At 50.5% G+C, this 12843-nt stretch overlaps 1 protein-coding gene across 2 annotated transcripts in view; it reads left to right on the forward strand.

Annotated features, from left to right (window-relative positions):
* The first annotated feature begins 2299 nt into the window (after positions 1-2299).
* PARVG (parvin gamma) overlaps positions 2300-12843 on the forward strand; it is a 33280-nt gene continuing 22736 nt past the window's right edge. The window contains exons 1-3 of one of the 2 annotated variants that reach the window (XM_043967810.1): positions 2300-2477; positions 6266-6360; positions 11272-11336. In XM_043967810.1, coding sequence (XP_043823745.1) covers positions 6282-6360; positions 11272-11336 — 144 coding nt within the window. In that variant the 5' untranslated portion in view covers positions 2300-2477; positions 6266-6281. Of the gene's footprint in view, positions 2478-3393; positions 3521-6265; positions 6361-11271; positions 11337-12843 lie in introns of those variants that run through there. The other variant, XM_043967811.1, reaches the window with a different exon arrangement.

Genomic DNA, 12843 nt, shown 5'->3' on the forward strand with positions numbered 1-12843 from the left:
AGGATATAAGCATGCATTGTCTCCATCTTCATGCTCTCATTTTCTTGTTTTTTTTTTTTCAAACAGCTTTTAGTACATCCCAATCTGCACCCTCAGGTGTGAAAATCGCAATGTTCTGGAAAGCTGCCTTGTTTATCCATTACCTCTGCAGTGGGTACATGTGTCAGAAAGCATTTCACACATAGGTTCACTCAGGTCTCTGCCCCTCTCTCTGCTTGGCCACTGGGGGTAGCACAACTCCACACACAGGCTCAGATTTCCACCCCCTGCCTTTGGCTCATCTCTTGGGGGAAACTTCCCAGCTCTCTTGGGGCTGCTGGGGACAGCAGGCTTGGAAGTGGCAGGAAGTTTGGGACACACACCTCCCTCCCTCCCTCCTTCCCACACTCTGGGATCCAGTCAAACTGGCCTTTCCCCATTCCTCTGTGCCTTTGCCCCGGCCATCCTGAATACCTGGAATCTGTACCCTCACCTCCACCCTCTCTGCCTTCCAGAAGGACCCCCTTCTACCTGAACCCTTCCCCCATCCCCTCAATGGCTGGTGCTCCTGAAAATGATTATCTTGGATTGATTTGTATTTCTATACATTTGTGTATTCATGTATGTTTGTCGTCTTTCCCGTTAGAGCAGGAATTGTTTCATTCTTTTTCTTTTTAGACTCACTGTGATGCCTGGCTCATAGATGGTCCTTAATAAATGCCTATTAATTAACTGAGTGAAGACCAAGAGATCCTCAGCTCCTTCAGCTATGCACCCAGAGGCATTTATTAAGAGCCTTCAGTGGGCCAGGCACTGTGCTAGGCACTGGGGGCACCAAGACAAGAGTGAGACAATCCCTGCCCTCAGGGAGCCTACAGTCTCCTGACAGGAGAAGATGCGGGTGAAGGGCTTTGTCAATGGCTAAGTATTGGCTGAAGGAACTGGCTGCAATAGAGGAGAGTTGGTTGGGGAAGTGGGAGGTGACAGAATATGGTTGTACTGAGAGGCCTCTTCGAGGCTCCAGTGGAGGGATTGGCCACTGGGTTGATAGCCAAGCTTATCCTGGATTCTTGACATGGGATTGCCAGGGTGACAAGGTCTGGACTCTTCCTGAAGGAAGCAGCTTTCCCAGAAGCCACTGGCAGAGAACAGCTTCTATTCCTTCCTTCTCCCAATACCCCAGTCATAGGGAGGACAAAAGGGGCCTTCTTGCCCTTACTTAGGCTACTTGGCTTGGAGAAAGGAAGATGGGCATTCAAATCTTACCTCAAATACTAAACAAGAATAGCTACCATTTACATGATGCTTTAAGGTTGGAAAAGGTTTTATAAATAGTGTCTCATTTGGTCCTCACAGCAACCCGAGGAGGTAGGTGCTATTATAATCCTAATTTTACAGATGAGGAAACTGAGGCAGACAGAGGTTAAGTGATTTGCCCAAGGTCACACAGCTGCTGTCTGAGGGAGGATTTGAACTTGGATCTTGCTAAGTCCAAGTCACCTAGCTGCCCCTACTTATTAGCTGCCTGACCCTGGACAAGGCCTCTCTGGGCCTCAGTTTTCTCCTCTGTTAAAAGAAATGGTGGTCCTGTCTAGTTCTAGGTCTAAGGTCCTAAGCCCTCATGACCGGTGTGGTGAGGCCAGTTCAGCTGGGCTGCAGTCAATATGCCTGGCAAATCTTTAGGCAAACTCTGGGGTCTCCTAGGTTCTGCTGACCCCCAGCCCTGTTTCCCCTCTCAATTCCCTGGGCAAGTCTTGTCCAACTACCCAGTATCCCAGGAAATCATGGCTCTGACTCCTGGTGGCCCAAGAATGGGTGAGAAAGTCCACAGTGACACAGGATGCTTTCCTGGTCTGCTGCCTGGTGGTCCTATGTGACTCTTCCCATCCCTGCGTCTCTGACCACTCCAGCCACACAGCCAGGCTCTTCCCTTTAGCCCTCTGAGTGCCTGGTCATGGAATGTCAGAGCTGGGAGGGGTCTTAGAGACAAGCTATCTCCAGATCTTACTTCATAGAAAAGGAAACTAGAGATCATGGAGGGGCAATGACTTTGCCAAGGTCTCACAGCTCTCTGGTGGCAGGGCCAGGCCCCAGGACCCCTGCCCTCCCCCTAGGGCAATGCTTCATCCAGGAGTCCAGGCTTCCTTTCAGCCATCTTAGTCCTTACATCCCCCTATTACAACCCCTGGTGCCCTGGGGGCAAACGCAGGCTGTCAGACTGAGGAATGACGTCAGGACCCCTGTCTGCAGGGCTGTCTGTGAACTTGCTCTTGGACAGACAACCGAGCACAGGGCTGTGGGAGGAAGTGAGCAGTTTGAAGCAGCCTTTGCCGCCGCAGGCCTGGCAGGGACTTCCGCTGGGGCTGCTCCTGATCTAGCTGAGCTCCGGGCTGGGGGTCTTCTTTTTGAAGGCCAGGAGGGCTGCCCACTCTCCCCTAAACCACCCTCAGTCTTTCTCTTTTGTCTCAGCTTCATCTGGAGCCTGGGCTTCCAGAAAGGTAAGTTCCTCATTTTTCCAGCCCCGCCCCGTCAAAAGTGACAGCAAGGAAAACTTTGGGACCTGGATTCTAATCCTATCTTTGACACTTAAAAGCTGTGTGATATTAAGCAAGTCACCGAACATCTCTGGGCCTCAGATTTCTCCTCTGTCCAACCAGGATCATTCAGGGCAGATTTGTTAAACACCCACTCTGTGCGTGGTTTATGCCCTGGGGACACAGAGATGGATCACAACTTGCTTTTGAGGGCCGTAGAATTTAGGGGGGTGGGAATGGGGAGACCTGTAAACAAGGAACACGAGTCCATTGAGAAAGGGAGGCCCCAGAAAGGTGCTGGGAGGAAACAGGAGGTGGGGGGAGGGGGAGGGGGAGAGCTCAGCGTCTGAGAGGAGGCAGAGCCTCACTTGGACCTTGAAGAAAGGGTCAGCCGCAGACCAAGCATGAGGGCCTAGGTGGAGGCCCAGGGCAGGGAGGGCGCCCAGTTTGGCTTCCCTTGAGGTACCTTAGAGAGGTGGTGTCCTGCAATGGTTAGAGCACTGCAGGTGGAATGAGGAAGAACAGAGTTCAAATCCTGTCTCAGACACATCTTTGTTGTTAAGCTCTGGGAAAGCCGAGTTCCCTGCTCTCTGGGTAGAATGAAGGGGGTCATTTGGAGCTGATAATATCTATGGGGCATCCATGGCTGCCCCGCCCCCCGCCCTGAAGCTGCTGCCTCTATTTTCAGACTCTCCCTCCCCCTCCCCCCCCCCCCAGCAGCGGGAGGCTCTCTTCTGTCCTGGTCCTGCATTGACTCATCAGCCCCGCTGGGAGCCTGATGATCAGCAAATAACAGCTGGCTGCCTGGGAAGGTCTAAATCGGTACCATTGTCTCGGCCTCCCCTCCTGGAAAAGGGGGGGGGGTCAGTGAGCTCAGGCAGCACGGCCCGGGCCAATGAAATCCATCCTCCCTGGACGCCCCAGTCTGGGCCGGGGCAGGCGGTCATTGTGAGCCCGAGTCAACTGTGACAGTCAAGCAATTACCGTACTTGAGGCTGTGTCCACAGGTCGATATATCTGCTGCCTGCTCAGGTTTAGGGAGGCCTGGGAGTGTCAAAATGAGGGGGAGAGAAAGAGCTGTGGAGCAAGGGGGAGAAAGGGGGGGAGGGAGAAATGAAGAGAAGAGAGGGGGAGGGAAGGCAGAGGCAGAGAAAGGAAAAGAAAGAGGGAGGGAGGAGGAGGACAGACAGATAGAGGGATAGAGACAGAGAGGAGGGAGGGGGAGGGAAAAGAGAGGGTGGAGGGAGGGAGACAGATAGAAGGATAGAGACAGAGAGGAGGGGGGAGGGAGGGAGACAGAGGGATAGGAACAGAGAGGAGGGAGGGGGAGGGAAAAGAGAGGGTGGAGGGAGGGAGACAGACAGAAGGATAGAGACAGAGAGGAGGGGGGAGGGAGGGAGACAGACAGAGGGATAGAAACAGAGAGGAGGGAGGAGGGAGGGAAAAGAGAGGGGGGAGGGAGGGAGACAGAAGGATAGAGACAGAGAGGAGGGGGGAGGGAGGGAGACAGACAGAGGGATAGAAACAGAGAGGAGGGAGGAGGGAGGGAAAAGAGAGGGGGGAGGGAGGGAGACAGACAGAGGGATAGAAACAGAGGAGGGAGGAGGGAGGGAAAAGAGAGGGGGGAGGGAGGGAGACAGAAGGATAGAGACAGAGAGGAGGGGGAGGGAGGGAAAAGAGAGGGGGGAGGGAGGGAGACAGACAGAGGGATAGAAACAGGATGGAGAAGGGAGGGAGGAAGGAGAGGAGGGGAAGGGGGGAGAGGGAGAGAGAGAGAGAGGAGAGGGGGACGAGAAAGGGCTCTGGAGCAAAGGGGAGAAGGGGGAGAGGGAGTGATAAAGAGGGAGAGAAGAGAGTGATTGAAAGAGAGATGGGAGAGAGAGAGGGTGAGAAGGAAGAAGGGATGAAGGAAGAGAGGGAGACAGAGTAAAGAGAAAGGAGGAGAGGGGCTGCATCCTCAGGAGCAAATGCACTGACAGAAACAGGAAGGAGGGATAGGCCAAGTTCTGAACCTGCTCTTCCTTCCTAAAGAACGATCCTAAGGTCCTAGAAAGTCAGAGTTTGAAGGGACCCCAGAAGCCATGTGGTCCTACCTCTCATTTCATTGATGAGAAAACTGAGGCCTGGATTGGCCAGGGTTGTACATACAATTGTGGCAGGACTAGACCTTGGGCCTGGATTCTTCTCTGTCCTCACGCACACCACCCAGAGATCAAATAGAACTGTGTAATTGGCACTCCTTAGCTTGGGGGTCCTTGGTGACCTTTGCAGAAGGGTCTAGGGCAGGGGTTCCAGACCCTAGGGTAAAGATAAGCCCCTGAAAGCCTGGAGACCATGGGAGTGAGAAGCATAAAGTTCTCGAATAGCAGAACTTAGGATGAGAAGTTGGGCATTCTTGCCAAGGAAGCTAGCCTGCACTGTCCATGCCTGCAGATCTAGGGCAGGCTGTAGACTAGGCAGCAGAGTCATAGAATGGGGCCCTCAAATCTGTTTACACTGGCATTGTGCAAGGTTGCTATCTAGCCATCCTGTCTAAAATTTCTAATGAGTGGTCACCAATAAATTATAAGCTTTAGCAAGAGTTAGACTTTTAAGCATTTATTAAGGAGAATAAGAATTTGGTGAAGAGAGAGAGAAAGACCTAGATTCAGCTATCTCAGGGAACCCACGTCTCCTGCTCCGCCAAGGAACTGACCTTGAAAACCATATGGCTTGCCCTCAGATGCCTTCTCCTTATGGCAGAGCTTTCCTACAGTAACTCTCCAGTGGGTGGTGTCACTCCAATTGTTACAATTGTCATTTTGAACTTTGTTTCCAGCTCCAACCAAATATGCGATCGATGGATGAATTGATCAGCATTTCTGAATTGCCTCCTGAGGGCCCAGCTGGGTGCTAGGGAGACAGACACCAAACCACAACCCTCTGCTGTTAGCAACTGCTGTTCTAATGGGATGGTCTTGATCCCACGGGCTGGCTCAGCATCTGGGGCTTGAGATAAGGAAGTAGATAAGGGTGTGTGGGATGGCCCAGGCTTCCGACTTGCTGCTCTGAATGGGTCCCTAGATCACACCCCTGAGGATATCTGGGTATGATGAGCTCTTCTCCTGTCAGGTGAAAGCCCATTTTCTCTTCTGTAAAGTGGGGCTAATCAGCTCAGACAGAATTGAACCCAGATGCCCTCTGGGGTCCTGCCCAGTTCAGAGATTCTGGGCTTCTAAGATGCTTTGTCGAGAGGCAGTGAGGTGGCTCAGTGGATAGACACCGGCCCTGGAGTCAGGAGGACCTGAATTCAAATCCGGCCTCAGACACTTAACACTTACTAGCTGTGTGACCCTGGGCAAGTCACTTAACCCCAATTGCCTCACAAAAAAAAAGAAAAAAGAAAAAAAAGATGCTTTGTCGATAAAGGTGGAAACCAAACTGGGTCACCACCCAGGGTCTCTTAGTCGCTAAGTCTGATGAGCTGGCCACTTAGTGCAGGACGTGGCTCAAGCAGTTAGGTGGTGCAGTGCATAGAGCACCGGCCCTGGAGTCAGGAGGACCTGAGTTCAAATCCGGCCTCAGACACTTAATACTTACTAGCTGTGTGACCCTGGGCAAGTCACTTAACCCTCATTGCCCTGAGTGGGATAAAAAGAATTCCTAATGCAGAACTCAGCTCTCGTGAGATTTTTCCTGAGCTTCCAAGGCCTCCATCAGGGCTTTTAGGTCAACACCTACATTGAAGGCATTTTTCCCTTCGTGTTTCTTAGGGGACGCAAGAAGACAATGGAGTCAGAATGTGTCTACAACCTTCTGCAGCTCCCTGCCAACGTGGAGCCCCCGACTATGGAGGAATTGGCCCAAGGTAGAGGTGTCACCAGATGGTTGGGGCAGCAGCCCAATGGGAGAGACTGGGTCACTGGGCAGACATAGTATGAACTCCATCTGGGCGGGGCCTGTGCTAGGCCAAGGAGGACATGGGAGGGCTTAGTCCAGATCTGCTTGGCCCCGGTGGGCAGAGCTAGGACCAATGGGGATGCCAAGGAGCAAGTTCAGGAAGAACTTCCCAGAGTGAGATGAGCTGGTCCTGAAGGCATCATGAAGCCCCAGCTTCTCCCTGAAGCCTTCCTGATCCCTCCACCTGCTAGTGACCCTCCTTCCTGATGATCAGGTAGTCGTTCCTTCCGAATAGATTCTGTGTCTACTTATATAGGTATGGACTCTCTCCTGTGGTAGAATCCATCAATGAATTATCATCCGCCAAACATTTATTATATGCCTACTGTATGTCAGGCACAGGGGATAAAATATAATAAATGAAGCAATTCCTGCTTTCCAAGAGTTCTCATTCTACTGGGAGACACAACGTGAGCAAAGAGAATGACTAAATGTAGTTGTATATGTGAGTGAGTGTGTGCATTCATGTTTTCAGAGGAATGATAATGATTTTTCTTGTTTGTTTGTTTTTTTTGGGGGGGGAGGGCAATGAGGGTTAAATGACTTGCCCAGGGTCACACAGCTAGTAAGTGTCAAGTGTCTGAGGCCAGATTTGAACTCAGGTCCTCCTGAATCCAGGGCCGGTGCTTTATCCACTGTGCTACCTAGCTGTCCCCGATAATGATTTTTCTTTTGGGCAGTGAAAGATTTTGGAGATACAAACTATTGATAAGGAGGATGGTCACAGGTATACTTAGGACAGCTAGGTGGTGCATTGGATAAAGTTCTGGGCCTGGAGTTAGGAAGACCTGAATTCAAATCCAGCCTCAGACACTTCCTAGCTGTGTGACCCTGGGCAAATCACTTCACCTCTCTTTACCTTAGTTTCCTGAACTGTAAAATGGGTCTACTAACAGCACCTACTTCCCAGGGTTGTTTTAAGATATTATTTGCAAAGCATTTGTCGCAATGCCTGGCACATAGTAGGCCCAGAAAGATGCTTTCCTTCCCTGCTTATGGAGAGTCCTTGCGCTTGGTCAGGGAGACAAGGTGCACCACTGCCCCTCACTTCCCCCAAGTCACTCTCTCAGGGACTGTTGGCCTTTCTCGGTCTAATGCCCCTATCCCACTTTGTGTTGCCCATTCATTTCCCTGGGGAATAATTTTAGTGATTTTAAATACAAGTTTTTCATATCATGGAAATTCTTCATTAGTCCAGAAGTTAATGGGAATCAATTCAAAAGGAATACCAGGTAGTTTGGGAGGGAGGGTACTAGAAGTTGAGGGGGGTCAGGAAAGACCTTGTGGGGTTCGAGCTGCATCTTGCAGGAAGTGAGGTGGGTGGAGGTGAGAAGGAAGGGCAATCTCAGTATGGGAGACCATCAGTGCAAAAGAATGGAGACTGGAGATGGAATGTTCTATGTGAAACACAGAAAGCCTATTTGGCTAGGCCACAGAGCCGAAAGGGGAATCCTGGATGATGAGTGTGCAGAGCTAGGCCAGATTGTGGAGGGCTTGAAAAGCCTAGGAGTGGCATCCATATTTCTTCCTAAGAGTAATAGGGAGCCACTGGGATTTATAGAGTGAGGAAGTGCCATGGTCAGATCTGTGCTGGGGGAAAACCACTTTGGTAGCTATTTGGAGAATGCCGTGGGCCACCGTAAGCTCCTGAAGGGCAGACACTTTTCTTGGGTCTTTCTTCATATCCCCTGGGCTTAGCACAATATTTGGCAGCCAGGTTAGAGTGACTCATCAGAGGGTGGAAGATGACCCGTTCACCAGTGTGCTTTAGTGATGGGGATGTTGGCTTGGAAGGTGGCCGAGGCTCCTTCTAGCATTCAGACACTGAGGTTCTGGGATGGGTGATGACATCTTGGTTCTACCCAAAGCCAGAGTGGCTGTGTTTTCATCTTCTAGCCATGTCTTGTGAGAGATCCACCAGTCAGTCAAAAGCTGGATCTTTTAGAGGGGGTGGGCACGTGGCCCAAGGTCTCTTCATTGATTGTTTGTTTTTGGGCAGTGCTATGAGGGTTAAGTGACTTGCTCAGGGTCACACAGTTAGTAAGTGTCAAATGTCTGAGGATGAATTTGAACTTAGGTCCTCCAGAATTCAGGGTCAGTGCTTTATCTACTGTGCCACCCAAGGTCACTTCAAATATCTGAAGGGCTGTCATGTCAAAGAGGAATAGGCCCACAGGATAGGACCGGGAGCCAATTGTCAAGGAGGTAGATTTGGGCTCCGTTCAAAGAGAAACTCCCCCCAGTGAGAGAGAGGGAGGGTAGAGAGAAGAAAGCGAGATAGAGAGAGGAGAAAGAGACAGAGACAGAGACACAAGAGACAGAGAGAGAGACAGAGACATAAGAGAAAATCAGAGACACACAGAGAGAGACAGAAACAGAGACGCAGAGAGAGACAGAGACAGAGAGATATCCCAAAGTGCACGGTGCTGTTTTAGGGGGTAGTAGGCTCCTGGCTCTGAGCTCCCTAGAAATCTCTGAGAAGACGCCTGGAGGCTGCTTGTTCAAGATGCTGGAGAGGGGCACAAACATGAACTGGGCCAGATGCTGCGTGAAGATTCAGTGAGCCTTGGGAAGAGCCTGGGAGTCAGGGGACTGGGCTCCAGTCCCCTGCTGCCCTCTGACCTGAGGCCCTTCCCTTCCCCTTTGCCGACCTCAGTTTGTTCATCTGTGCAGGGCAGGGGTTGTCTCCTTCCAGCTGTGGAATTCTGTGATCACAGCTGGCCAAGCCCCACTCCCCAACCCCTGGCACTCACTCACATTCCCCATCTTCTCTGAGTTTTAATCAAGCCCAAATCTCTTGTCTGTAATTGAGTTTCCACAGGCAGCTGAAGAGGCAGCACAAGTGTGAGCTAATCCTTTAAATGCGCTTTAATCAGCACAAAATTAGAATTAAACTAAGTTTTCTTAAAGGGAAAGTCCCTCAAGTCTCATTGATTTTTGCCTTCTCTAAAAATTCTCATCAAACAGCAAGTTCCTGCTTCCTTTCCCAGGCAACAAAAGTACACTCTTAACAGTAAAGCCGAACTTTGCAGGGTGGTCAGGGCAGTTCTGAAAGTCATACCACCACAGGGTATCAGAGCCAGAGTGGACGAAAGAACAGAGAACGAGAGATGGCCAGGATGGTAGGGGCCTTAGAACAGGTGAAGGTCAGAACTAGGAGGGAGCTTAGAACAGGGAAGGTCAGAGCTGGGCCTTAGAACAGGGGAAGGAAGGTCAGGGCTGGTAGGGGCTGGAGTGAAGACCATGCTTCCTGACCTACAAAAGGCCACACGGTTCTGAGCCTTTTTGACTTGAATTGGCATGATCCAGGGGCCCCCTGGTGGGCGGCGCCCCGCTTCTCCTTCCCCTCCTCAGGAACTGGCAACCACAGCATCACTTCCTCCCAAGGTCCCCGCCCTTCTTGAGCAATCTCTTGCTTCCTTGTTGGCCAGAGTGAGGTTCAGAATGGCCGCCCCTTCCTCGCTTCCTCTGCCTTCCAGGAGACAGACTTAGTGAGATATGGCAAAGCTTATCAGCTGCCCTGCTTTGGACACAGAGAGGCCGGCCCGTCAGAGGGGATAGGCAGAGGGCCTGGACCTCCCAGAGGAGGATGCTCCCTCCATCAGTGCAGAGCTGTCCCTTCTCTGTGACTTCCAGAGAGGAGTCCATAGTGGGGCTCGAACCCCAGCCTGCCTACCTGCCTGAGCCCAGTGCTCCATCCTGCTGCCAGGTCCACAGATCTAGCACTGGGTGAGGCCAAACTGGCCTCCTCACCCACCGCATTTCCTCTGTCATCTCCCCTCGGCGCTGGCCTCCACTCATGCCTGGAATGCCCCTATTCTTCCCTGGCCTCATCACATCCTTTTCTTCCTCCAAAATGTGGCTGCAGACCCCTCTTCTGCATCAGTGAAGTAAAGGGCCGAATGTTGACTCAGAAAACCACAAATTTGCATTATCTATGTCAAATGGCGTTTTTTTATCTGTTGTGTTAAACATTTCCCAATATCCTTTTAATCTGGTTGGCCAGCACAGGGACGTTTTGGCCTGTGAGCCCCAGTCTTGACACCTCTGCCCTACCTGCAGCCTTTTTTGATTCCCCCCAAGTGCTAGTTCCCTCCCTCCCAAAGTACCTCCTGTCTAACTGCCTTGTCCTGATTTGTATTTATTCTGCCTGTCCATGTATCAGTGCTTGTCATCTCCCTTGTTAGAATGTAACCTCTCAAAGGGCAGGGACCACTTCATGCTTTGTATTTGTATCTCTAGCACCTAGAACTGTGCCTGGTATATAGTAGGTGCCTAATAAATGCTTCCTGATCAATCTGGTCCAACCCTCCCAACTTTCCACATGAGGGAACAGACCTGGAGGTGATTTGTCCAAGCTTGCATTGGCAGTAAGCTGGGCTCAGGTCTCGAGACTTCAAGGTCACCCTAGGTAAACATGGCACCACAGCCTTTCTGGATGTCTGAAGTGGTGGAGCTCCTGCCCTGAATATTGAGCCACCAATTCAGCCTCCAGATGCTTCATTGTGAAGAGCTGACCCAGGAGTGAGGGGCCAATTGTATGGTTTCCTTATCTTGCCCTTCTGCGCCCAGGATGGCTTTTGACAGTAGCATCTTTCTGGCTCAAACAGGATCATTTTGACCAAAGTTCCCCTTTCAAGGCTATTTTTCCATCATACACAGTCCAGCCCTTTCAGTTTACAAATGAAGCCAGACACAGCTGCATTCCCGAGCAGTTAAGGGACTTACCCAAGGTCATAGGATGACTTAGGGGCAGAAATGACCCCAGAACGGAGGTCTGCCAGCATCTGTCACATTTAATGTGTATTTTTGTTTACAGGAGAAAAGAAGAAGTATTTACAGCCAGATTCTCGAAAGAACCCGAAATTTGAAGAGCTACAAAAGGTACAATTTATTTCCTTTAATTTGCTTTTCCATTAGCAGGGCTAGACTTATAGATAAGGCCTGTAGTAATCAGGGAGGGTTTCCATGGAGGAGGTAAATCTTGACTCAGGCCTTGAAGGATGGATTGCCTTTTATTCCATCCTCAAATCTCTCTCTCACCAGCCTGCCATGGAAATTTAAATTCCCATCACGTAACATTTCTGATAGGCAGTCACTCACACTCTTCTTGAACACTTCCAGTGATGGGGAACTCACTACCTCATTTAAATCTGAGATTCTGGGGTTTTTTTTAAGCATTTAAATCTACATGTTGATACGGTGTTGATAAGGCACAATCCCCAAGATCTGAGATGCAGAAGAAGCAAAAGCTTTTGAAGCAAAGTTCAAAGTTCTCTTGCCAAGTTCCAGGCAATGAGATCCTACACCCCCAGCAGTAAATATGACTTTGTGTGGAGGTAAAAAGTGATGAGGCCGATGGAGACTAGCTTTCAGATCTTAGTGTGGCTGCATCTTGGGAATCTTGGTCAAGGAGGGGACCCCAAGAAGATGCAGAAGAACCTTTCTACCTCACCCTTGGGGTAGACTGGAGACTTTGGAATTTTGGGATGCAACACGGCCCTCTGAGGGTTAGAAAAAAAGCTGCTTACTTAGGCGCAGCAAGGTTACTGCACTGATTGATCTGGACGTGATTTCCCTGCCTCTGTGTAACCTTCATGGTCTGCTGGCCAGAAGTCTGAGGGAGGAGGCACTGACTCCTCATGCCCTGCCTTAGGTCCTTAAGCTCCTTCACCAATTAGCCCTCAAGGGTGTTTAAGGAAACACTAGCCTAGCCCCAGTGGGGGAAGGCCCTGGAAAAGCTCACCCAGCCTGGGTAGAAGGGCCCTAGGAGATTCTGCAGATGCACCATCTAGCTGCCTGGCAAGTAGAGCAGATATCATTTCCCCATTTTACAGATGAGGAAGGCCAAGGTCACAGGATCAGTAAGGGGTAGCACTGGACCTTGAACCCAGGTCCTCTGTTTACTACTCCAGGGCTGCCCCTCCCACCTAAGTGGCAGTCCAGAGTCCAGTCCTGCCCCTTTTGGCCTCCATGATGCCCTTACTCTGAAGATTTAGAATCAAGAGCCCTGACACTGCCACTTCCTAGCTGGGTGGCTTCCCATCCTTGGGTCTCAGTTTCTTCATCTGTACAATGGGTCTATGTGCACTGCTGATTTCACAAGGGCTGCCAAAAGAGATGGTGTCAGTCCTAAAAGACCTTTGTAATTTATAATCTTCTGGAGAATTGTGAGCTGTGGGGGTTCTTGAGTTGCTATTTCTCTGGCCTGTATTTCCCTATGGGATAAGTGGGAAGGAGATAATTGTGTGTTTTAGGCTTATGGCTATCTCTACTCTCTCTTTCAGAAAGAGAGTAAACAGTTTCAATGTTGACCAAACACTTAATTAACTGGAGTTTACATGAGCTGGGCTGAAGCATCTTGGAAAACACCTTAAATTGAGAAGCAACA

Source organism: Dromiciops gliroides, chromosome 5 (assembly GCF_019393635.1).
Source record: "Dromiciops gliroides isolate mDroGli1 chromosome 5, mDroGli1.pri, whole genome shotgun sequence".
Taxonomy (NCBI): Eukaryota; Metazoa; Chordata; class Mammalia; order Microbiotheria; family Microbiotheriidae; genus Dromiciops; species Dromiciops gliroides.